The sequence below is a fragment of the Myotis daubentonii genome, chromosome 4, assembly GCF_963259705.1.
Source record: "Myotis daubentonii chromosome 4, mMyoDau2.1, whole genome shotgun sequence".
NCBI classification, from domain to species: Eukaryota; Metazoa; Chordata; class Mammalia; order Chiroptera; family Vespertilionidae; genus Myotis; species Myotis daubentonii.
The window spans coordinates 28695830-28722512 of NC_081843.1; the positions used below are offsets into that span (position 1 = coordinate 28695830).

The 26683-nt window shown below is 41.4% G+C and overlaps 1 protein-coding gene across 5 annotated transcripts in view; it reads left to right on the forward strand.

Annotated features, from left to right (window-relative positions):
* Positions 1–26683, forward strand: part of LOC132233155 (S-adenosyl-L-methionine-dependent tRNA 4-demethylwyosine synthase TYW1) — a 119181-nt gene that overhangs the window by 30898 nt on the left and 61600 nt on the right. For all 5 annotated transcript variants that reach the window (XM_059693371.1, XM_059693368.1, XM_059693366.1 and 2 more), the window contains one exon: positions 1680–1732. In XM_059693371.1, the coding sequence (XP_059549354.1) occupies positions 1680–1732 (53 nt within the window). The remainder of the gene's footprint in view (positions 1–1679; positions 1733–26683) is intronic.

The window sequence follows — 26683 nt, forward strand, 5'->3', positions numbered from 1 at the left end:
TAAGACAGTGAGCTTGGGTAATGGTAGAGTTCACCTTGTTTGGTTTCCATCTTTGGGATCACCATTCTTTATTGCCTGATGTTTCTTGAAAACTTGTTTTACATATTTTATTATCCATTTTTTGGTATTTCAGGTGGGAGAGTAAACCATCTGTTACTCCATCTTGTTTAGAAGCAGCTGCATGTTGGATTATCTTGGCACTGTGGTCAGCCAGAGGTTTCTCGTTTCTGTACTATGTAGTTTCTTTTACACCTAACTAAGTGCGAAGTTTTACAGAGACCTATATTATAATCTTGGAAGAGAATGATATAAAGAACTAATATAATATAGAGTGTAGTTTCTATAATAGTGATATGAACAACACAGGAATCCAAAAGAACTAGAATTTTCTCTGGGAATCTTTTAAATGTTTATTCTCTACCTGAGATTTGCTATTCAGTTAGACACGGTTTCATCTTCTACTAGATAAGCAGTGCTTTGTTTATTTATATTCAGGATGTTTACATAAATGTGGAAGAGGATAAAAGACAAAGCCCTGCAATGTTGCCACTAGAGACTTGTAATCCAAGTTGACACTGTTCCATTAATCATTACTGTGAAACGTATGGATGTTTAATCAGCCACTGATCTACTTACGCCATCATCCAGACTGTATTTCTCCATTTACCTCATTTGTCTGGAAGTCAAGAGTCTTTTTGTGCAAGAGACTCGTAATTATGGTTTATTACTTGAAGCCTCATGAGAAGCTTTATTAAATGTTTTAGGAAGTCAGAATGTTCTACTTGTTTGCTCTACTAGTTTGTTATAAAAGGAAATAATGATTGTTTTGGCATGGCTTTTTCGTGCTTTTCATGTCTTATGTGCCTCAAAAATTTTAAATGATAGGTTGTAGAGTGGTGCTGAGAATTCATGTTAGGTCCTAGAATTTGATTTTTCCACTTTTTTGAGCAATATTTCTTTATTTTAATCGTCTGTTGTCCCTCTGATGATGATGATTCTTTTTTTTTTTTTTTAAAGTATTTTTTATTGATTTCAGAGAGGAAGGGAGAGGGAGATAGAAACAGCAATGATAAGTGAGAAACAGCATTGATCAGCTGCTTCCTACATGCCCCTTACTGAGGATCAAGCCCAAAACCTGGGCATGTGCCCTGACCAGAAATTGAACCATGATCTCCTTATTCATAGGTTGATGCTCAAACACTGAGCCAAACCGGTCAGGCTGATTCTTCATTTCAAATATATTGTTACTTACTTTTACTTTATGGCACGGCATGTGGTTCATTTTTATAGCTGTTCCTTGCATCTTTGAAAAGCATTTTTGTAGTTGTAAAGTGCAGTGCTGTGTGTCCTTGATTAGGTTTGCTGTGTTGCTCAGATCTTAGAGCTCTACTGAGTTTTGTCTGTGAGATTTGTTAGATACTGAGAGATATTACAATCTCTTCCTATGATTTTGGATTAGCCTATTGTTTCTTTATGTATTTTGAGAGTATGTTATTAGATGCATACACATTTTAAATTGTTTTATCATCTTGGTGAATTAAACTTTTAATGATTTCTGCCACTGGGTTGTTGTCTACCATTATTTAAGCTATGGAAAAAGATTTTGCTTCTTTTATAAGCACTTTCTGATATAAGGCTTTGAATCAATTCAATTTTGTGTTTACTGTTTTTCCATTTAGGTTATCAGTTGATTGGGAGCCATTCTGGGGTGAAGCTTTGCAGGTGGACAAAGGTATTTGTCTTTATGCACTTTTTGTGTGGCTATTATATGCATTCAATGAATTTTACAATTTTAAAGGTACAATTTACATTTAATGAAATGTATTGATTTTGAATGAATTTGTTAAATGAGTTCAGCAATTTTTATGGATGTAAAAAACCCTTATCCACCACTCCAAAATAGAAACAGAGGCATGGATACATGGCACAGACTGACAGCTATCTGTCAGAGGGGAAGGGAGGGGGCACTGGATGAAAAAAGACGAAGGGATTAGCTAAAGAACATATATGCATAACCCATAGACACAGACAACAGTGTGGTGATGGCCAGAGGGAAGGGGTCCTGGGAGTTGGGTAGAGGTGGGCAAAGGGGAGGAAAATGGGGATATTGGTAATAGTGTCAACAATAAAAATAAAGATTATTAGATACAGACTATTTTTCTTATCCCATAAGTTTACTTGTGCTTATTTCTAGTCAATTCCCCCTCCTCCACAGTCAGGAAACAGTTGTTCTAGTTACTCACTATAATTTAATTTTGCCTTTTCTAGAATTTCATATGAATGGAATTATATCATGTGTAGTTTTTATTTTTGCCAAGTAGCTTTTTAAACTCAACATAATGTATCTTAGATTTGTTCATGTTGTAGTATGTATCAGTAGTTCATTCCTTTTTATTGCTGAGTACTATTCAGTAATATGAACATAGCAGTTTTTAATCTCTTGGTAGACATTTGAGTTGTTTTTCAGTTTTGGGATATTAATGAATAAAATTGCTATAAATATTTTTGTACAATGCTTTTTTGTGAACATACATTTTAATTCCCTTTGGTACATACTTAAGAGTGAAATTACTAGCTATATATTTAACTTTATAAGAAGCTCCCAATCTGTTTTCACTGTGGTTGTACTATTTTATACTTGCATCAACAATGCATGAAAGTTCCAGTTGCTACATATTCTCACCATCATGTGGTATTGCAGGTCTTTTTAATTTTAGCCATTCTAGTGAGTGTGAAGTGGTAGCATTGTGGTTTTGTTTTATTTTATTTTATTTTTCCTGGATTGCCTCTGCCCTCAATGCCATAATCCACAGCTGACCTTTGCGTAGCACTTCAACTGCTTTGATGGTCCTCTCCAAGGGAACCTGCTTCTCCAGAGCCTGATGTTTTCAGAATATCGTATATTCTCAGCATTTCTCTGCTGTATCCTTTTAGTGAGAGAGAGATAGAAACATCGGTGATGAGAGAGAATCACAGATCAGTTGCCTCCTGCATACCTCCTACTGGGGATCAAGCCCACAACCCGGGCATGTGCCCTGACCGGGAATTGAATCATGACCTCCTGTTCATTGTTCGATGCTCAACCACTAAACCACACAGGACAGGCTCATTATTTCTTAAAAAAAAAAAAAATTGTTCCTGTGTGTGTTCTGCAGTGTAGCTGAGAGATCGGTGTGCTTAGTCCTGTGTTTAGCAATCTGAAATATTTGTACAGTCTATCTGCCCACCAATGAGTATAATTGCCCCTTCGATGCCAACCTTGTGGAGAAACGGCTGTCCTTACTCCATCAGGTGTCGGAGTTGAACTCGTGGCCACAGAGTGCTCAGGGGAGGGAGCCTGGTCTGGACCCCACACCAGTGAGTCTGGGTGGGGAGACAGCCTCTTGTCGTCCCGCCCACGTGACGCGTCCACAGAGTGACACGCACTGTCAGCCTGTGGGGGAGATGGCAGGATTCATAGGACATTAGAAGTCGCATAAGAAGTCTTCTTATGAGAAGATGGTTATGAGATAAGACTTCACATGGGAAATTTATCTCATAATTCACCTCAGCGGGTTCTGTAATGCATGTTCCAAGTGGAGATGAAGCCGACAGGAAATGTGCAATAAAACCCAGGGCCCTGCTTCATTCCTGATGAGACATAACGCTCTTATTCACGGAGGAAACACTTGTTTCTTGTTCTGGAAGTCTTTTTCCTTCAAAAGCTCAAACCTGTGATGTTGAGGGCTCAGCCACTCCCTGCCCGCACGGCCGTTCGTGAGTCGTGGCTTGAATTTTCTAAAAGGATGCAGTGCGGCTGAATCGGTGAACCTGGGCAGCTGCCGGATTTAGGTTACAAATTTCCCTCCTGCCCCTGCCAATGCCAAGCGGGGGCCTCTGGAAGGGGGTCCCTGCTCAGCTGTAATTGTGTCATCGCGTTGAAAACCACATTTATGGCTGAACCCAAGCCTTTCACTCTGAGAGACCCGATGGGGTTCATCTCTGTCACGATGAAGTTGTACATTTCCTCCTGGCACAACCCTGATGGGAAAATGTCTAGGAACTTCGGGTTGCTCCACAGCAGAGCGTGTGACGCGTGACCCTTGGCTGATTCTTCGGGGCCCGAGTGCTGGGGTTTCTCTGAGGTGACTTGGGTTGTTTCATCACAGTCAGGAGAACAAGGCCACAATGAGGTGTAACATGGGAACTCTAACGGGTAAAGGAAGGTCGGCTTCTTGACCCAACTCATCCTCCTTGGCTTGGGCGACGCGACCTGACGTCCCTTGGTTTTTACCAAACTGAAGCTCAGTGAGAAATCACACCAATGCCTTGATCACCGGTAGTCGGGCGGGATCAGCCTGACGGCGGTGGCGAGGGCGGGTGTTTCTGCGCTTCTCAGTCACCTCCTTCCCCGACAGCATTCCCGCCGCCGTCATCATGATAACTTGGCCAGTTCGGTGCTGGCTGTTGGAGCTGCCCGAACTTCCCAAAGTCTGCCATGGTGTTGGGGGCGGGGGGTCACCTACATAATGTTTAAAAGAATCAGTGTTCTCCCCTAGCTAAAACATAAAAAGAGAAAAACGGAAGTACTTTATATTAAAACTAGAGGCCTGGTGCACGAGATGCGTGCACTTGGGAGGGGGTCCCTCAGCCTGGCCTGTGCCCTCTCGCAGTCCAGGAGCCCTGGGGGGATGTCTGACTCACTGCTTAGGCCTGCTCCCAAAAGTGGGCCTAAGCCAGCAGTTGGACATCCTTAGCCCTAACCTGGAGGCGGGAGAGGCTCCTGCCACTGCTACTGTGCTCGCCAGCTGTGAGCCTGGCTCAGGGCTTCTGGCTGAGCAGCGCTTCCCCTGTAGGAGCGCACTGACCACCAGGGGGCAGCTCCTACATTGAGCATCTGTCCCCTGGTTGTCAGTGCGCGTCATAGCGACCAGTCGTTTCGCTATTTGGTCGATTTGCATATTAGCCTTTTATTATTTAGGATAGTTTGTATTTCTGTATGAAATGCTCAGACACTGTTACATTAGAAGGGATAATGAAACCATCAGCTTTTATAATGAACTAGAGGCCCGGTGCACGGTTTCTTGCACCAGTGGGGTCCTTCGGTTTGGCCTGCGGGGATCAGGCCAAAACCAGCCCGGTGCACGGATTCATGCACCAGTGGGGACCCTTGGCCTGACCTGCACCCTCTTGCAATCTGGGACCCCTCAGGGGATGTCAGACTGCTGGTTTTGGCCCGATCCCTGCAGGCCAGGCCAAGAGACCTCACCGGTGCACGAATCTGTGCACCGGGCCTCTAGTATGCATATAAGATCTTTGGTTAATCTCTTCCCACCCTCCTCCCTCCCCACTTCCCTCTGAGATTCATTAGTCTGTTTCATGTTTCCATGCCTGTGCATTGAGTGTCTGCCCCCTGGGGATCAGTGCGCGTCATAGCTACCAGTTGAACAGTCGGACACTTAGCATATTAGCCTTTTTATATATATAGACTAGAGGCCCGATGCACAAAATTTGTGCAAGGGGCTTGGCCCTTGCAGCCCAACCTGCCTTGGCAGCCTTGGCAGCCCCTCGCAGCCTCGGCCGGCCCTTGCAGCCCCAGCTTCGTCTGGAAGGTTGTCTGGACTGTCGTTCTGTTGTTCAGCCTAATTAGCATATTAGTTCTTTATTATATAGGATAAGTTTAAGAGAGGCTTATAAACAGACTAGAATAGGGGTGGGCAAACTTTTTGACTCGAGGGCCACAATGGGTTCTTAAACTGGACCAGAGGGCCGCAACAAAAGCATGGATGGAATGTTTGTGTGAACTAATATAAATTCAAAGTAAACATCCTATCTAATAAAAGAGAAAAATGGTAATTGGCATACGACGATACCCTTTTCATTGGCTAATCAGGGCTATATGCAAATTAACTGCCAACTAAGATTGGCAGTTAACTGCCAACAAGATGGCGGTTAATTTGCATATGTAGGCACAATGCAGGGAGGCAGTGATCGGAAACCCAGGGGGGAGCTAAGGGCTGGGGGGCAGGGCAAAGGCGGCCCTGGGGCTGCCTTTGCCCTGCCCCCAGCCATGATCGGAGAATCAGGTGCCTTTGCCGCCCTGGCCAGTGAGAGCAGGAAGTAGGGGTGGAGCCAGCGATGGGAGCTGGACACGGTCGAAGCTGGCAGTCCCGGGAGCTAGGGGTCCCTTGCCTGGGCCTAAAGCAGAGCCCATGATCGCGGGGCCACTGCAGCTGCTGGTCCCCACTGCCCGAGCCGGACACCTCAGCCAGAGGCGTTAGGCCTGGGCAGGGGCGGAGCCTGCAACCGCGGGGAGCTGGGGGTCCCCTGCCCAGGCCTGACACCTCTGCCAGAGGCCTCAGGCCTGGTCAAGGGGCCGATCCGGTGATTGGTGATTGGAGGGTGATGAGGGTCAACTCCTCTGGCCGAGGCGTCAGGCCTGGGTGGGGGGCGGAGTCGGGGATTGGGGGGATATGATGGTCCCCTTGCCCAGGCCTGAAGCCTGGGTCAGAGGCGTCAGGCTTGGGCGGGGGGTGGAGCAAGCGATCAGAGGGAGATGGGGGTCCCCTGCCCAGGCATGATTCCTGGGCCAGAGGCCTCAGGCCTGGGCGGGAGCCAGAGCCAGTGATCGGGGGGAAATGGGGGTCCCCTGTCCAAGCCTGACACCTTTGGCGGAGGCGTCAGGCCTGGGCAAGGGGCCGATCAGGCGATCGGAGGGTGATGGGGGTCTACGCCTCTGGCCGAGGCATCAGGCCTGGGCAAGGGGCCGATCCTGCGATTGGAGGGTGATGGGGGTCAACGCCTGAGGGCTCCCAGTATGTGAGAGGGGGCAGGCTGGGCTGAGGGACACTCCCCCCCCCCCACACCCAGTGCACGAATTTCGTGCACCGGGCCCCTAGTCATTACATAAAAGGGTACGGTCTTTTTTTTTTTTTTTTTTTTTTTTTCTAGTTTTATTCATTTCAAATGGGCCAGATCCGGCCCATGGGCCGTAGTTTGCCCACGGCTGGACTAGAAGTTATTCTGTACAGTAATTAATAACAAGCCAGACTAGCCCTAACCGGTTTGGTTCAGTGGATAGAGCATTGGCCTGCAGACTGAAGGGTCCCAGGTTCTATTTTGGTCAAGGGCACATGCCCGGTGGCTGGCTTGATCCCCAGTAGGGGACATGCAGGAGGCAGCCAATCAATGATTCTCTCTTATCATTGATGTTTCTATCTCTCTCTCCCTCTCGCTTCCTCTCTGAAAACAACAACAACAACAACAAGAAAAACAGCCCTCCCCCCCCCCCCCACACACAGAACAAGCCAGATTTATTTTATGTAAAATAACAGGGAAAGAGGGAAATAGCCCTAATTGAAATAGGGCTAATACAACAGCAAGTCACAGACTTTCAGAATGGAAAAATGAGTAAGTCGGATGTCCTTGCAAGTGAGTGGGTCTTAATTTCTGTGTTGAATCAGGACAATTTCTGTGTTGTGACTTAGGAGGCATAGCAATGTATTGTTACTGAAAATATATCTCCTGTCTTGAAATTCCACATCTTGTTGAGTTGAGATTTGCATTCTGTTGTTAATTTGTAACAAAACTTTGGCAACAATATCCTTTAAGTGACAATGGGAATAGAGGATGGATTGGAAACAGAAATGGTAGTAAGAGTGGTTGAGAGAAGTGTGGTGATAGTTTCAGAGTAAGATTTTAAAATGACAGACAACCCTAAAATAAACAAATTCAATTTCAAATAATTATTGCGAGACAGATTTCTCATCATTGTGCTATAAAATTAATATATAGGATGACCATAGTACTTTTTAAAACAACTTTGATTAGTGAGAACCCTGCATTTTATGTCTAATTAAATATTTGGTTCCAAGTCTACCAAAGCATCTCAGATCTCATCTATAATGTATGTGTAGGTGATGCCTACACATATTATGCAGATATGGGGCTTTTTGGTCAGTGACTTAAATACTAGAAACAGTATTGTTTTCTGTGGCATTTTTTTTCAGACTGGTGAAATTTCTTATGAAATTTTACATTAAAAAAAGTGTTTTCTTTCCTCAGTTTATAGCAGCTGCATTAATGGAAAATTCAGTATATGGGTAAATTGTGCAGAAAATACTTTATTTGTAAAATGAAGTCAGTATCTAGGTTTAAATAATTATAATCAGGTTTTTCACAAGTATGGAGGTCTGATGAGTTGTTTGAAAGGAAGTAGACTTTTTCCCCACTTTCTTTCCTTTTCTTTTTTTGCATTGGACTATCCTGAGCAATGCATAAGATGTGAAAAACCTTGGCCCCACCTGCTTATTGCCAATAGTGCCTCCTACCATTGTGAGAACAAAAATAGTTTCAGGGATTTCCAAAATACCCTCAGGGGTGTTGTGGGCCCCATTGAGAACCTTGCCCCAGTCCGTTTTCATTGCCACCCCCGAGATTCAAGCTATCTGCAGTGCAGTTAGTTTCCGCCCTCTACTCCTGGCTTTCAGTGAACCTCCCCACACTGTCTCCCTGCCCAGTTTATCTGACATTAACCAGATTAATCTCTGAAGTACAGTTCCCATCCTGCTGCTCCCTTCTGGAAGCCTACAGTGACTTTCCATTATTTCTACCTCAACATATCCAGTTGGACATGTAATAAGCATCTTGAACTTAACATGTCAAAGCTGAATTCCCTGTTTCCTCTCCTAAATCTGTTCTCCTTACTCGTTAGTTAATGGCAAATATCCTTTAATTGCTCAGGCCAGAAACTTGGGAGTCCTTTTTACTCTTCTTTTTTTATTACCCTCCCACATCTATTCCATGAGCAAATTTTTTCAAAACATATCCAGAATGCAACTTCTTTTTACCAATTATACTGCCATACCTTGGTCCAAATTACTGTATATGTCCCTTTTTATTTCACTGTTCTCCTAACTGCTATTCTGGGTCCACTCTTGCTATCATCCACTGTCTGTTTTCTACACAGCAGCCAGATGTTTCAGGTCATGTCACTGCTCTCAGAACCTTCAGGGGTTCCCTTCTCACTCAGAATAAAAGCCCAAGTCCTCAAGGCCCTGTGTGATCTGCTCTTCCGGCTTCAGTTTAACCATATTAGCCTTCCTGCTATTCCCTGAATATGTGGAGCCCAAAGTCCTCTCTGGCTTTCTGGCCCCTGTCTGCTTAGATCTCTGCTCAGAGAGCCTGTCAGAGAGGCTTTCCTGTGAAATAGCAACCTTCCCTCTTATTCTCTACGCTGCTTGGAATTTCTACATTATGCTTACTATAACTTAATAAATTATATCCGTGTGTACTCTGTCTCCATCCAGACCCTCCTTAGCTGGACAAGTTCTGACCCACTTGTTCAGCTTTATTTTCCATTTTAACCTTCATACAATGTGTCCTGCTTCTCTTCCCCACTCTAATCTCTACCTGACCAAATCCTGCCCATCTGTGTCAGTTAGGAAAACAAAACACCGTGGATATTTTAGCAAGAAGAGATTTAATATGCTTACCAAGCCATTGGAAGACCTGGGGTAGTGAAGGTCAAAGAGAACTGCTTTGCTTTGAGAAAAATAAAAAAGTGTTAGACTCACAGGACACTGCTTCAAGTGACCCAAGCTGCTGGCAACATTAAAGCCAATGTCTCCCAGGAGCTTCCTTGGAAGATGCTGCAGGCCGATGTTTGCTGTATGCCCTTGTGTCTGCCAGCTGCTGCCGGAGATGAATAATAGTTTCTCCTTTTTGCCTTCTAAATCCATTTGCTTCTCATTGGTGGAGTCTAAATCAGAACCCTACAGACAGGGAATCTGAGAAATACTGTGTTAGGGTTACTAGCTGCTGCTTAGAAGGGCAGGCAGGGCTGAGTATTAACAGCACAGACTACCTCTTTGGATACTCAGCATCTATTCACACCCTTCTACCTGTAAAACATTTACTTCTGCCTAACTTGTTGCAACTATTACACATACAAGGGAAGATGCATTCACTCTGCCTTTAAAAGGGAGAATACTCTTTTGAATGATGATACACGGATAACTACCACTGACCTGCAGCATCTTATATAAAACTAGAGGCCTGGTGCCCGAAATTTGTGCACTCCGGAGGTGGTTTAGCCCGGCCTGTGCCCTCTCACAGTCCAGGAGCCCTCGGGGGATGTCTGACTGATGGCTTAGGGCCCCTCCTTGTGGGGAGCGGGCCTAACCCATTAGTTGGACATCCTTAGTGCTGCCACAGAGGCAGGAAAGGCTCCTGCCACCGCCACTTTGCTCACTAGCCATGAGCCCGGCTCAGGGCTTCTGGCTGAGTGGCGCTCCCCCTGTGGGAGCGCACTGACTACCAAGGGGCAGCTCCTACATTGAGTGTCTGCCCCCTGGTGGTCAGTGCGCGTCATAGCGACTGGTTGTTCTGCTGTTCGGTCGATTTGCATGTTAGCCTTTATTATATAGGATAGTTGGAGGAGAGGGTGAACATAAATATATATATATTAAAGCAAGGAAGACATTATGGATCGGTACAGCTCTCCTCCTATTTGTACCTGGTCACCTGGTCATTGTTGGTATTTATCACTTTTCTTTCACTAACTAGGCCATGTTTCCTTTGTGTTCCATCAATATCTCACAGTATGATTCTTCCTTATCAGTGGGTAATCGTCAATGAAGAGTTGAGCCAGTAATGGCCCTTCCTACAATCCTAACTTTTACTACTGTACAAGGGAGTACTAAGAGATGCCCCAGAGATCCCCTTGGTTCCTGACAAAATGTTTGTTTCTATGGCATGAGGAGCTCAGAGGAGCCCAGCTATAGAGTTCACTATCAAGAACTTTGGAGGGTCTGCTATTTTACCCTACCCACAAGCTAACATGTTAGCCTGGCAGAGTTTCATAGATGTTGGCAGAGGGCACAGGACTCCTGAGTCAAAGACAAAGCACAGCAGACATCTTGAGCTTCTATGTTCCCATTGATTCCTTTGCCCTCCAAATGCTATGAGGGTGATGTGGAGGTGGGCCTAGGGGAATGTTGGGTGCACAGTGCATTTACGTTGCAGCTGCGAAACCTGGAGCTTAGGAACCCCCCAATCTTATAAAAGGGTTGCTTGCAAACCTGCCCACCTTAAACTGGGAGGGAGACATTATCTTTTTTAAATTTTCAATTATAGTTGACATTCAATATTATTTTATATTAGTTCCAGGTATGAAGCTAGTGGTTAGACAATTATATAATTTATGAAGGGATTCTCTCCTCCACCCAATAAATCTAGTTTCATTAGGCACCATACATAGTCATTACAATATTATTTACTGATTCCCTATGCTGTACTTTACATCACCGTGACTGTTTTCTAAATACCAATTTGTACTTCTTAATTCCTTTACCCTTTTTACCCAGCCCTCCAACCCCCCTCCCATCTGGCAATCCTCAGTTTGTTCTCTGTATCTATGAATCTGATTCTGTTTTGTTTGTTCATTTTGTTCTTTAGATTTCACATACACTAGTAAGTGAAACAATACAGTATTTCTCTTTCTCTGTCTGACTTATTTCACTTAGTATAATACCTTCTAGGTTCATTCATATTGTTGCAAATGGTAATATTTCATTCTTTTTTATGTTTGAGTAATATTCTACTGTATGTATGTTCTTTATCTAGTCATCTATTGATGTGTATTTGGGTTGTTTCCATATCTTGACTATTGTAAATAATGCTGCAGGGAACATAGGGTGCAGATATCCTTTTGCATTAAGGTTTTGATTTCTTTGGATATATACCTAGAAGTGGAATTGCTGGGTCATAAGGTAGTTCTAGTTTTAATATTTTGAGGAACCTCCATATTGTTTTCCATAGTGGCTGCACCAATTTACAATCCCATCAACAGTGCATGAAGATTCCCTTTTCTCCACATTCTTACCAACACTTGTTATTTGTTGATTTATTGATGATAGCCATTCTCAGAGGTGTGAGGTGGTATCTCATTTTAGTTTTAATTCGCATTTCCCGATGATTAGTGATGTTGAGCATCTTTTCATTTGGGGATATTATCTTTATTTTGCTGTTCAAAAAGCAAATCCGCCCTCTACAGTTGATGGATGTACCCTATCTTCCAAGGCTGTTTGCCCTATAGATGGTCTGGAACTAAAGCTGATCTAAGAAGTGCAAAACCACCATAGAGACTTGTTCATTGACACAGCTTCTCTGGAATATGGTGGAAGCGTTCTTCCCTTGGGAACTTATAAACTAGAGTCAGCGTTCTGTGGATGGAAGGCAGCAATGGAGTGAGTGGTATACTGGTGGTAATAGTGAGAGGAGCCACATGTCCATCTCTATAGCTCTGTCCAGTAGGACTTTCTGCAGTGGTGGGAATGTTCTGTATCTGCATTATACAGTACCGTTTACTAACCGTATACCTAACACCTAACCCAATACCTATTACTTGATACCTTGCCACATACCTGCATCACCATGTAACTCATACAGCTACCAGCCATGTTGCTATTTAACACTTGAAATGTGGCTGGTGTGACAAGGGAATTGAATTTTAAATTTTATTTAATTCATTTAAATTTAAATAGCCACACGTGCCTAGTGGGTACCGTATGGGATGGTACAATTGACCTTTTTACCATAATTCATAACTATCTAAAGCAGCTTTCCTTTTTTCCTATAACAGGAAGTAGCTTTTGACTATATTTGATTCCAAAGCTCTTTTTCTGTATCTCTCAGAAAGCAGTTATCAGTTTCTTCCTCATTATACAAATATTATGCATATGCCTTATTGCCCATTGGAATATATACGTATATATGTATATATGTAGTAGTGAAACCATCACCAAAATCAAGATAACAAACACCATGTCAAATTTCCTGTGTTTCTTTCTTTTCTTTTTTTTTTAATATATATTTTATTGATTTTTTTACAGAGAGGAAGGGAGAGGGATAGAGAGTTAGAAACATTGATGAGAGAGAAACATCAATTCAGCTGCCTTGTGCACACTCCCTACTGGGGATGTGCCCGCAACCAAGGTATATGCCTTTGACTGGAATTGAACCTGGGACCCTTCAGTCCACAGGCCTATGCTCTATCCACTGAGCCAAACCGGTTAGGGCTCCTGTGTTTCTTTGTAAACCATCTTTCCCTTTGCTCCTGTCCCCAGGCAACTGCTGACTTGCTTTCTGTCTTTGTATGTAAATTTATATTTTCTAGAATCTACACTAATAAAAGACAAAGGTGCTAATTGACCATACCTTGGATACGCCCATCAGCCAATCGGAAGAGTATGCAAATTAACCCAACAAAGATGGCCGTTAATTTGCATACTGCAGGCAGCGCCATCTGCTGCCTGCCCCGTTGCTATCCGGGCCTGCCATCTGCGACCTGGGGCAATGGGTCTGGACAGCACCATCCAACGCCTGCCCTGCCGCCATCTGGTCCTCCCATGTGTGACCCGGGGCGGCCAAGGGAGGCAGCAGCAGAGACAGGAGGAAGCCAGGTGGCAGAGACGGGAGGAAGCCAGGCGGTGGAGACAGGAGGGAGTGAGGCAGCAGAGAAGGGAGCAAAGCCCGCCTTGGCAGGCTTCGCTCCCTTCTCCACTGCTTCGCTCTGGCCTCAGGAAGCCCTATCCTTGCAGGAATCTTCCTGCAATGGGCCTCCAGTTTAATATATTCATGCATATTTTTTTGGTATGCCTACCTTTATTTGGCATAATTATTTTGAGATTCATTCATGTTTTATGTGTATCAATACTTCATTTCTTGCTAAATATATTCCATTGTATGGATATGCCCATAATTTATTTATTCATCTATTAATGGACATGTAGATTGTTTCTAGTTTTTTGCTGTTTTATATAAAGTCAGTTCTGTGAACATTTATGTACAAGTCTTTGGATATAACACCCATTTTTCTTGGGTATACACCTTGGAGTGGAATTGCTTAATCATATGTTTAGCTTTAGTAGGTATTATATGAACAGTTTTCCAAAGTTGTTGAACTCTTATTTCAATTTTTTAACATTAGTTTTCAGTTAAAATCTTTGATTTTATAATTATGCCATTTTTTCCCCCTCAACAAAATTCTTGATTTCTATCATTGACATACTTATTGCCATTAACTTAAAACATTGGTTCTTAAAGTGTGATTTGCATTCCCTTTGGGGTACCGGAGGTCAAACTGTTTTTATAATATTACTCTAATATTGTCTTTTTTTGCTGTGAGACATTTGAACTAATAGTGCAAAAGCAATGGTGCATAAATGTGCTGACCCTTTAGAATGAATTAAGGCAGTGTACCATACTGTACTAGTAGTCAAGGTACATGTGCTCCCTGTTTATTTTTAAATGCCAGCTTCACGTAAGAATTACCTTGATGAAGTAGCAAAAATTAACTAAAAAAATCTCTACCTTTGAGTATCTGTACTTTCAATGTTTTGTATGAAGAAATTGAAAATATGCATAAGCATTTTTGTTGCATAACAAAGTATATAGTTGTTTTCAGGAAAAGCATTTGTGCACTGAAGTTGTAAGTTGCTGTTTTCATGGAATGTCATTTTTACATCAAAGAACAACTATGGTTATTGAGGCTTATTTATTTGGCAAATGCTTTTTTAAAGATAAAGTGAGCCTGCCACTTCAAGGAAACAACTGAAAGTATTTGTTGCTAGTAATAAAATTTGAGTTTTAAAATGAAAATTAGAATTTTGGAAAACTTATAATAGCTGTCCTAAGTTTGAAAGCCTCCCAATAATGACGAGATCAACTGTGATATTAAAAAGTGTGATTTTTAAAATGTTATACAATGAAATGTATTAATATTTGGAAGATCTGCATAACTTAATTTCCCAATATTTTTCAAATGATCAATGCATGATTTTATAAAATCATATTCAAAGTACAAGATAGGCAAGTAGCTTTTAATGTAACAACATATGAAATGTTCATTAATATGGCTTCAGATTCTACAGTGCAGCTAATCTTTATGAAACTACCACTTGGCAAGTGTTGGTGTAGTATTCACAATTTTCTGAAAAAGTTCTTAAAAGTACTCCTCCTTGTTACTCAGTTGCGTATTTGATTTTGTTCATATAGCTTAACTGAAACAACATATTACAGGAGTTGGAATGCAGAAACTTATGTAGAATCCAGCTGATTTATACTGTTTTTTTGTTTTGCTATGTAATAGGCTTATAATTATCTTAAGTGAAATAGTATAAAATTAGGTTCTAATATCTAATATGTACATATTGGTTGATATAAACCACATAAGTAAAAGTTCTTTGTGGTCTTGATAATTTTTAAGAGGGAAAGTGGTTCTTTGTACCTCCTTCCATCTGTAGAATGCATCTCATTAAGAGTGTACATTAAAATATGTTCTCAAGTTCTTTGAATAAATTGTATACTTGTGTGCTTATGGTAATAATTTGATATTTGGTTGATCTAGTTCAGTTTGATTTCAATGTAAAGAATTAAAAAAATTATTTTGTTTTTTTGAATAGGTTAAACTTTTGCTTTTCTAGGTAAGAACTATAGATTTCTATAAAGAAGGTATATACAGTTGAAGTATAATCATTTTTTCCTCTGGATCACTTACCACAGAATATGGTAAACATATATTAAATATCTAGAATCAGGATATTTGCCTATCCAGAGAACTGCAGTAATCACCAAATGTTAAAAGGATTTTGTTACACTAAGCCAAAAAATTGATCCAGAGCTGTTAGCTGTTACATTGAGTGTAAAAGCTCTTTGAAAACTAATAAAATTTCACTAATGTGAGGCATTTTGCCTTAAGGCTTGGAGGTGAACATAATTAGTATAAATGATGTAGGAGGCCATGGGTAGCCCTCCATGAACCATGACTCCCAGTATTCACACGCTTAGTTAATTCTCTAGGCTTGGCAATGCGACCAGCTTCGGTCATTGGGGTATCAGCAAGAATGATGCAAGCAGAGGCTTGATAAGCACTTGCACATCGAGGCTTGTCCTCTTGGAATGCTTCCTCTGGGAACCCAGCTACTGTGCTATAAGGAAACCACTAGTACTCGAGTGAAGGAGGAGCAAGATGCCCTAGCTAGCTAGCATTAACTGTCAGAAATCTGAGTGCACAGCCCCAGCCAAACTCCGTCTGAATGCAGTTCCATGAGGGACTTCAATGCACACGGTAGGGCGTGGATAAAACACCCAGTTGACCCACAGAATTAATAGAGAAAATAATACGTTTCATATTAAGCCACTGAGTTTTGGGACAGTGTGTTATGCAACAGTAAGTACCTGAACCAGATGGCATTGGCTACTTGAAAGTGGTCATGGTTTGCTGCTGACTTAGTAGGTGTGGCAGGGAAAACAGTCATAGAGAAGAATGACAAAATTTGAACTGTGCCAAGCCCTGAGCCGAACTGAAGCAACTTACAAGGTATGGATAGGGATTTAGATGAGAATGCTGAGAAAAGCACAGGAAGTGTGATTTTTTTCTTCTTTTTTAAAAATATTTTTTTTATTGATTTCAGAGAGGAAGTGAGAGGGAGAGCGAGATAGAAACATCAGTGATGACAGAGAATCTTTGATTGGCTGCCTTCTACATGCCCCACACTGGAGATCAAGGCCCCAACCCAGGCACATGCCCTTACTGGGAATTGAACCATGACCTCCTGGTTCATAGGTCGACGCTTAACCACTGAGCAATGGAGGCTGGACTTTTTTCTTTTTTCTTTTTTTTTTGGTCTTCTTTTCTCAGTTCTATGTCAAGGAGTATTTGCTGGAAAGATTAAGGGCCTGGCAAGCATTCTGCCAAGTGCTTTGTGGCTTTGCTATCTTCATTTTTCAAACCTGTATCATTTGAATGGAATACTGGAGAGTAGGAGATTCTTTCAGCCAGAAAAACATTACCCTAACGATGCTGATGGAGGGGACTTGCCTATTTGATAGTCACTTAATTTACTTGACAGTTTGTTTTCCTATCCTTACCATTGCAGTGTTCTAGTCTAGAAAATAAATGACATATTTATCATGCATACCTGTATATATGTATAGCTCATACATAGTATAGCTTATGTAGTATATACACTAGAGGCCTGGTGCACAAAATTTGTGCATGGGTAGGGGGGTCCCTAGCAGGACTGATATGTGGGACAACTGGCAGGGTGATCGAGGGACCCCTGCTGGTACCCATGTTGGCCAGCCCGGCACTGCCTGCTCACCGGCCCCACCCACCGCCACCACTGCCACTGCCAGTCGCCTCCTCTCTCTGCGGGGCAGTGGGGGGCCCCTGTGGCACCCACCTTGACTGGCCTGGGACCTGCAGGCTGGGGGCAGCTCCTGCATTGGGCGTCTGCCCCCTGGTGGTCAGTGCGCATCATAGTGACTGGTCGCTCCACTCTTCGGTTGATTTGCATATTATGGTTTTATTATATAGGATATGCACAGGTACAGCATATCCTATATAATAAAAAGGCTAATATGCAAATTTTCCCCTTGACCGGGAGTTCGACCAGGGGGTGGGGCTGGCCGGCCAACCACCACAGCCCCTTCCCCCCAGCTGGCCTGGCCCAATGGGCCCCGATTGGGGTGGGCCAGCTGGACCCACCCATGCACAAATTCATGCATTGGGCCTCTAGTATACTTGTGTGTGTGTGTGTGTGTGTGTGTGTGTACATACATATATATATACACACACACATACATATGGCATATATCATATATTATACAGCACTTTTACTTATCATTGTGGAAGGTAACGGGGATATGAGGGAAGCCTGCCCTCATTGAATGTATAATAAGCTTAATGAAAAGGGTCCCTCTCCTGTTTTTACTTTTATGTCTTTTCCTGTTTCCCTCTCTCTGGCCCCAAATAGAACTCCAATAAACCCAAACCCAGATCAGAAGTTGATTTGATAATAGCCTTTTTATATCCTTGGTGATTTTCTGTCTACTTGTTCTATCTATTTCTTAGAAAGTAATGTTGAAGACTCCAACCCTAATTGTGAATTTGCCCATTTCTCATTTCAGTTCTATCAGTTTTTGCCTCATGTACTTTGAAACTCCGATGTTAGGCGCATACACATTTAAGATTGTTATGTCTTCTTGGTGAATATACCCTTTTACCATTACATAATGTCCCTCTTTATCTGTGGTATGAGTCTTTGAAGTTTACATTATCTGATACTAATATAGCCATCTCAGCTCTCTTTTGATTAGTGTTTGCATACTGTACTTTCCCCATCCTTTTGCTTTAACTTCCTTTAGGATTTCTCTTGGAGCAGGTTTGCTGGCAATGGGTTCTTTTAGTTTTTCTTCACCTGAGAATGTTTGTGTGTTGCTTTCATGCTCTTAAGCATTTATAGCTGTAAATTTCCCCCTTATCAACTGCTTTTGCTGCATCCCATAAGTTTGGTATATCTTTTGTTTTTATTCATCTCAAGTATTTTCTAATTTCCCTTGTGATTTCTTCTTTGATCTATTGGTTGTTTAAAAGTGTTTTGTTTAATTTTCACAACTTTGTGAACTTTCCAGTTTTTTAAAAAAAGTTTCTGATTTCTAACTTCATTCTGTTGTGATCAGAGAAGATACTTTGTATGATATTTATCTTTTAAAATCTATTGAGACTTAATTTGTGGCCTAACATATATTCTATCCTGGAAAATGTCCTATTTGCACTTGAGAAAAATGTGTATGCTGCTGTTGTTGGGTGTAGTGTTCTGTGTATGTCTGTTAGATCTAGTTGATTTATTGTGTTTAAGTCATCTGTGTCCTAACTTCTGTGTTGTTTATTCCATTATTGTGAATGGTATATTGAAATTTCCAACCATTATTGTAGTGCTATCTATTTCTCCCTTAAATTCTATTCATTTTTTGCTTCATATATTTTGATGATCTATCATAGGTGTGTAAATATTTATAACTGTTGTTATTATTATTTTTGCTATATTGAAGCTTTTATTAACATAATGTACTTCTTCCCCTCTTATAATCTCTTTTTGATTTAAAGTCTGTTTTGTCTGATATTAGTATAGCCTCTTGTGGTCTCTTTGGGTTACTAGTTGCATATGATATCTTCCATCTTTTAACTTTCAACCTGTGTGTGTCTCTGGATGTAAAGTGAGTCTCTTGTAAACACTATAGTTGGATCATGTGTTCTTATCCATCCTGTTAATCTTTCGATTGGAGAGTTTAATCCATTTACATTTAAAGTAATTATTGGTAAGGAGGGACTTGTCATTGTGCTATTTGTTTTCTATATGCCTTACTGCTTTTTTGTTCCTCATTCCTTGCATTCTTGTCGTCTTGTGTGTTTTGTTGATTTTTTTTTCTAGTGAAATTTTAAAATTTCTTCCTAGTTTTATTTTGTGTATATGATACCTATTTTCGTTGTGGTTACCATGGGGATTACATGTAACACCCTAAAGTTATAACATTTTAATTTGAATTTATAGCAGTTTAACTTCACAACATACAGAAACTCTGCTCTTTTATAGTGCTGTCTCTGTCCCTTTTGTTTGTTGGTGTCACAAAATTACTGAGCCCTAAAACATAACCTAATAATTTCTTTAAATGCATTAACCTCCTAAATTATGTTGAAAAGAAGATTTGGAGTTATGAACCAGTTATAGTAATGCAAACTTTTCACTAATATTTAAAAAAAATATGTTAGACTCTTAAATCATATAGAAAACAAAAAGTACAGTTACAAACATTGTTATAATGATACCAGCTTTTATAATTGCCCATGTAATTTACTTTTTTTGAGCTCTTTATTTCTCTATATGCCTTTGGGTACTGTCTAGTGTTCATTTCTTCTTGAAGGACTTGAGCATTTCTTTCAGGGCTGGTCTAGTAGTCAGGAACTACCTCAGCTTTTGTTTATCTGGGAATGTCTTGATTTCTCCCTCACTTTTGAAGGACAGCTTTGCCAGATACAGATTTCTTGGTTGATAGTTTTTTTTCACTTAGCATTCAGTATATTGGTCCATTGTATTCTGGCTTCCAAAGTTTCTGATGAGAAATTTGTAGATAATTTTATAATTTGTAGATGGTCCCTTGTATATGATGATTCGTTTAGTTTTTGCCACTTCCAAGATTTGATCTTCATTGTTGTCTTTTGAAAATTTGATTATAATTTGTCTTGGTGTGGGCTCTTTGAGTTCATCACACTTGGAGTTTGTTGAGCCTCTTTATATTCATGTCTATTATCAAATATGGGAAGTTCTTAGCCATTATTTCTTTTTCTTTTTTTTAAATATATTTTATTGATTTTTTACAGAGAGAGAGGGAGAGAGATAGAGAGTTAGAAACATCGATGAGAGAGAAACATCGATCAGCTGCCTCCTGCACATCTCCTACTGGGGATGTGCCTGCAACCCAGGTACATGCCCTTCACCGGAATCGAACCTGGGACCTTTCAGTCCGCAGGCCGACGCTCTATCCACTGAACCAAACCGGTTTCGGCGCCATTATTTCTTTACATATTCTCTCTGCCCCTTTCTCCCTTCTCCTTCCAGGACACTCATGATGCCCATGTTGTCCACTAGCTATTCCTCAGGTTAGAGGTGCTCTCTGCTTTTCTTCATTCTTTTTTATTTCTGCTCTTCCGCCTTGATAATTTCCATGGTCTTATCTTCATGTTATGGATTCTTTTGCGAACTTAAATATGCCTTTCAATCCCTCTAGTGAATTTTTAATTTCAGTTATTATATTTTTCTACTCCAGAATTTCTTTGTTTTTTTTTCTTAAGGCTTTTTCATCTCTTTATTGATATTTCCATTTTGTTCACACACATCATTTTCTTGACTTTCTCCACATCTTCTTTTAATTCTTTGAGCAACTTGAGGACAGTTTTGTGTTTTTTTTTTAAGTCTGTCTAATATATCTGCCATAAAGTATTTTTCAGGGACAAATTCTGTTGCATTTTTATTTTCCTTTGATGGGCCATGCTTTTCTGTGTTTTGTATGTCTTGTAATTTTGTGTTTTTGAACACTGGACAGTTGAATCTAGTAATGTGGTAACTCTTTCCCAGAGTTTTTGTTTTTTGTTATTTTTTTGTTTATTTCTGTAGGCTGTTTCTGTATTGAGGATCAGGCTGAGTTGTAAACCTAATGTCATCTTATGTTTTATTCTGAGCCTTTCCTTAGGCATGTACAGTCACTTTTAATTTTTCCCCAAATATGCAGTTGTTTTTGAATGTTCTAGTCTTTTTTTAAAAAAATATTTTTATCCAGCTCAGAGAGGAAGGGAGAGGGACAGAAGCATCAATGATGAGAGAGAACCATCGATTGGTTGCCTTCTGCATGCCCCCTACTGGGGACCAACCCGCAACCTAGGCATGTGCCCTTGACCGGAATCGAACCCGGGAGCCTTCATTCTGCAGACCAAGGCTCCATTCACTGAGCCAAACCGGCTAGGGCAGAATGTTCTAGTCTTTAATGTGAAGCTTCTGAAAGGAGAAAACAACAAATGAAGGGCAATTAAGAAGAGGGAGTGTCCCTTTAAATCTCCTGGAGTCAGGGCAGATGGAGAGGCAGGGCTTGCAAAAATGGGAGGAGGTGCAACAACATCTGCCCACTTCTTTGTCTGCACCTCTGTGATTAGAAGCACCAATCAGAAATCAGAGTGCAGATCCCCAATATTGGAGGACAGGGTAATTTTTACCTACCTTAGCTCCCACAAGCTGTGTGCAAGCTGTTCCAGGAAGAAGTGCACAGCTGCCTGCCTTGTGTCTGGTGGTGGTGTATGGGTAGCTTCTACTGTGCTAAAAGCTATACTTGACAGATATTAACCATCTAGGCCTTTCCCTGAAAGTTGCAAGCCTTTAACAGACCCCAGAGTTTCCAACAGTGTAGTTGCCTAGGTGGAGAACAGATTCCTGGTGCTTCTTGCTCCTCCATCTTCCCCAAATCATGTGTGTGTGTGTGTGTGTGTGTGTGTGTGTGTGTGTGTGTGTGTGTGTGTGTTTACACAGTTTGGAATTTATTTTGTACTACAGTATGAAAAAAGTAGCTAAGTCAATGGTGAGCACAATTTTTCCTAAAGGGCCAGATGGTGACTCTTTTAAGTTTCTGTACTGAGTTGCAGTTTCCCAGCTCTGCCATTGTAGCACAAAAGCAGCCATAGACAATAAATAAATAAATAAATGCAGTGACACTATCTCAAGAAGCTTTATTTACAGTAACAGACAGTGGACTGGATTTGATGCATAGGCTGTATGGAGTTTATCGACCTCTGCACTGAACTCTTCATCCCTGTCAAAAATTGAAGAGTCTGAAATTTTACTATACTTGAAAGCTAACGAGTTAGCCTGCCACAGTTTCATGGATAGTGGCAGAGGATAAGGACAGTTTGTTACTCATAATAATAGCAATAGACAGAATATCATCATTTTCTCTGGTTCTTGAGCCCTAGTTCTAATAAAGCAGCACTGTGGGGACCAGATAACATCTGTACATACGTTATAGGAGTGGATCTCCACACTTAGGGATTATGAATCTTTTATAATTGGGAATAATTCGGCTAGGCCTTTCCCTTTGAGAGACACATCTTTATTATATTGGATAGTACACATAGCTATCATTTTGCTCTAGAAGGAGAATGCTATCTTCCAAAGCTATTCACTATACAAACCCTTTTGAAGAGAGAGTCTAGATTAAAGACAGTCAGTGCCTCTTCTCTCAAGACATTCAGAGAGACCCATCGAGCATTGTATGCCTCCCTTCTTCTCCCTGTACCTCTGTTTCCAATTGATGTGCACAGAGCCTGCCTAGTGGTGTCTTGCCTTCATTCACTGTGGCTCTGCTGGGCTGCAGTTGTATTTTTCCAGGCTTTTATTTACCTCGAGGATAAGAATTCATGGATTATCGAATCTGAGGCTATTCTCGATTCTTAACATGAATTCTAAGCATGTGCTGCTCTCCAGTCTTCTCTTTTCCACCTTGATCCTCCATTAATTTTCAGATGTGGGAGTACTTCCTTTGAAAATGTAATGTCTGAGGACTTCTGGTTTGGACAAGACGGCATAAACTCTTTTCTCCCTGCGCCTTCCTAAGACGCACAATTCTAAACCATGAAAAACACAAAAGGGAACCAAACAAGAACTCTGAAAGGCGGTAAGAGGAAGCCTGGCTGGTTCGGGACCCAGGACCGAGGGCAACAGAGCAGCAGGGTGTCTTATATCTCCCACCCAAAGAAGAAGGCAACTCTGACCCCAAGTGTCCTGATCCTCAATCTTGCAACAGTTGGCCTCCAGGGAGGCTCATTCTTCCCCAGTACAGAATGGGAATCTCTGTTACAAGATCAGGGGAGACCAGTACCACTGGGAAAGGGGTTCGATTGGGAGCCCCGTTAACAATAAGCAGCTGGACAAGTACTCTCCTTTCCTGCTAGATATGCAGTCTCCCTCTCCTGCCAAAAGATATCAGGGTAGCCAAATGAAAATGAAATGATAGTGATCCCTCCCCACCACCCTATCCCTGTAACAAGTGACCTGGCCGGAGAAATGCTCTGCTTTCCTGGGCCTGAGGCTTCCTTCACTGAGGGATACCATGGCGACTGGAGGCTTTGTCTTATTCATCATGGGCACAGCATGCTTGGGTATATTAACTACTCGGTAAATAATGAAAATATGCACGTCTTCAACTGTTTCTCCATTGGCATGCTAGTGGAAATTACTCTGTGTTTGGCATTTGGTGGACTTTTAGTTTTCAATGCTATTTACAAGATTTGAATGTTTTCTTTGTCTTCTTAAATATTTTATTGGAAATTTTGAAGAGTTTGTAAACACCATTATCCTGAACAATATTTTTCTCCCTTCACTCCTTTTTTTGCTCTTAATGCAAGTACATTTGACCCTTGAACAACACAGAGGTTGTTCCCTGACCCTGATAGTCAAAAACCTGCATGTAACTTTTGACTCCCTCAAAACTTAAACTGCTAATAGCCTGTTGTTTACTGGAAGCCTTACCAATAACACAAATAGTCGACTAACACATATATTGTATATGTATTATGTACTGTATTCTCACCATAAAATAAGCTAGAGAAAATCAAAAGTTATTAATAAAATTATAAGGAAGAGAAAGCACCTATGCAATATTTATTGAAAAAAAATTTCTCATCTAAGTGAACCTGCACATTTCAAACCTATTTTGTTCAAGGGTCAACTGTACTGCGATGGAGGGGGAAGTCCTTTTATCAGTACAAAAACATAAAAGACTTTTTAATCAACTGACATACTAGTAGTAATAAAGCTGGTAGATTTTATGTATAATTTTCTTCATTGTGGACAGCATTATAATATTAGTACACTTGACGTGTGATGTGTAATGTGTATACACATACATATGTATAAAGACTACCTAACTGTGTCTCCTTGTTTGTTGTTGCTGTTGTTAATACCATCATACTTCATTTACTTAGGCTTAAACTCTCATTTATCTTAGATGACTTTCTCTGTTTTGCCCTTCTGATCGGGAATGCCAGTGGTTGTACCTCTTTAGTACCCTTTTCCTCTCCTCCATTGATATAGGCTGTCATTATGACTTCTCTTGCGTAAACTCCTCACAAGCTTCCCTTTTACTGAAATCATGCCAATGTTACTCAGAGCTTTTGGACAAATCTTTCTTATGATACCTTATAAAGCTTGATATCTTGTGACTCCAACCCTAATTAATCTGCAGTATTTCTTCAAATTACCCTTTCTTACTGCTGTGGTTTTACCTCTCACGTATTAAACAGTGTTTTTTTTTAAAAATAACGTACTTATTATACATGTGGCTTGTCTCCTCAAAAGTCCCAATATGTTCAAATTCCACTGTTCAGTTGACATGGAATATGCTCCAGGATGGATTCCCTTACCCACCCTCCTTTATTCAAAGCAGAGATACTCTTTCATATGACCGGCTTCTGCATTTTCTGGAGACTGTGTTACCTATCCCTTTGCATTAAGTATTCTTTTTTTTTTAAAATTAAATCTTTATTGTTCAGATTATTACATTTGTTCCTCTTTTTTTCCCCCCATAAACTCCCCTCCTTCCAGTTCCCACCCCACCCTCCACCCTCACTCCCCACCCACTGTCCTCATCCATAGGTGCACGATTTTTGTCCAGTCTCTTCCCCGCATCTCCCACACCCCTTTCCCTACCAAGAATAGTCAGTCCATTCCCTTTCTATGTCCCTGATTCTATTATAATCAACAGTTCATTCTGTTCATCAGATTATTTATTCACTTGATTCTTAGATTCACTTGTCGATAGATGCATATTTATTGTTCATAATTTGTATCTTTACCTTTTCCTTCTTCTTCCTCTTCTTAAAGGATACCTTTCAGCATTTCATATAATACTGGTTTGGTAGTGATGAACTCCTTTAGCTTTTCCTTATCTGTGAAGCGCTTTATCTGACCTTCAATTCTGAATGATAGCTTTGCTGGATAAAGTAATCTTGGTTGTAGGTTCTTGGCATTCATCACTTTGAATATTTCTTGCCACTCTCTTCTGGCCTGCAAAGTTTCTGTTGAGAAATCAGCTGACAGTCGTATGGGTATTCCCTTGTAGGTAACTGAGTTTCTTTCTCTTGCTGCTTTTAAGATTCTCTCTTTGTCTTTTGCTCTTGGCATTTTAATTATGATGTGTCTTGGTGTGGTCCTCTTTGGATTCCTTTTGTTTGGGGTTCTCTGTGCTTCCTGGACTTGTAAGTCTATTTCTTTCAGCAGGTGGGGGAAGTTTTCTGTCATTATTTCTTCAAATAGGTTTTCAATATCTTGGTCTCTCTCATCTTCTGGCACCCCTATAATTCTGATGTTGGTACGCTTGAAGCTGTCCCAGAGGCTCCTTACACTATCTTTGTATTTTCGGATTCTTTTTTCATTTTGCTTTTCCAGTTGGGTGTTTTTTGCTTCTTTGCATTTCAAATCTTTGACTTGATTCTTGCGCTCCTCTGGTCTGCTGTTGGGAGTCTGTATAGTATTCTTTATTTCAGTCAGTGTATGCTTAATTTCTAGTTAGATCTTTATCATAACATCGAGGGTCTCATTAGATTTCTTATAGATCTCATTAAGTTTATCGGCAGCTTCTAGACAGTTCTTGAGAGACCTTAAAAGTGTGGTTCTGAACTCTATATCTTCCATTGACAATTTTGTCCTGTTTCTTTGTCTCCGCATTTTTTTATGCTTTCTTGGTGCACCCCCTAGTGGTCTTTGTGCACAGTCTTGTTGTAGTTAAGCCTTGATTGTTGTAGTTAATACTGGGGGGATTTGACTTCCAGGCCAACTGGCTGTGAGAGTCAGCTGTGTCTGCAGTGGGAAAACTTCTGTCCTCTGGGGTGGTGCTAATCTAGCCTTTGCCTGAGGCTATCCGGCAAATGGCTCTGTGCAGGGCTTGGGCGGGGCGGGTCCCCGGGGATCTACAGGGCGGGCGGAGGGAGCAGTTATGGCTGCTCTCAGTCCTGTCCCCAGAGGCTTTGCCTCTCAGAGTCCCAGCAACTGCTGCAAACCTCGGAGGAAAAGCTGCCCTCGCGTTCCGACCAATGCCAGACAGTCCCGCTTCTCCCGTTTGAGTCTGGGTCCCTAGAGACTCGCCCAGAACTGGAGCTCAGGGCCTGAGCCTCCCTCCTGATTGAAAACAACAACCGCACCCTCAGCCACCAGCCCGCTCCGTGCGCACCTCTGCACCTTTGTATTTTCCGCACTGCGCCTCCTCTGAGTCTCGGTATGCTGTTCTCTTTCCTTCTAGTTGAAGAATTTCCCCTTAGCCA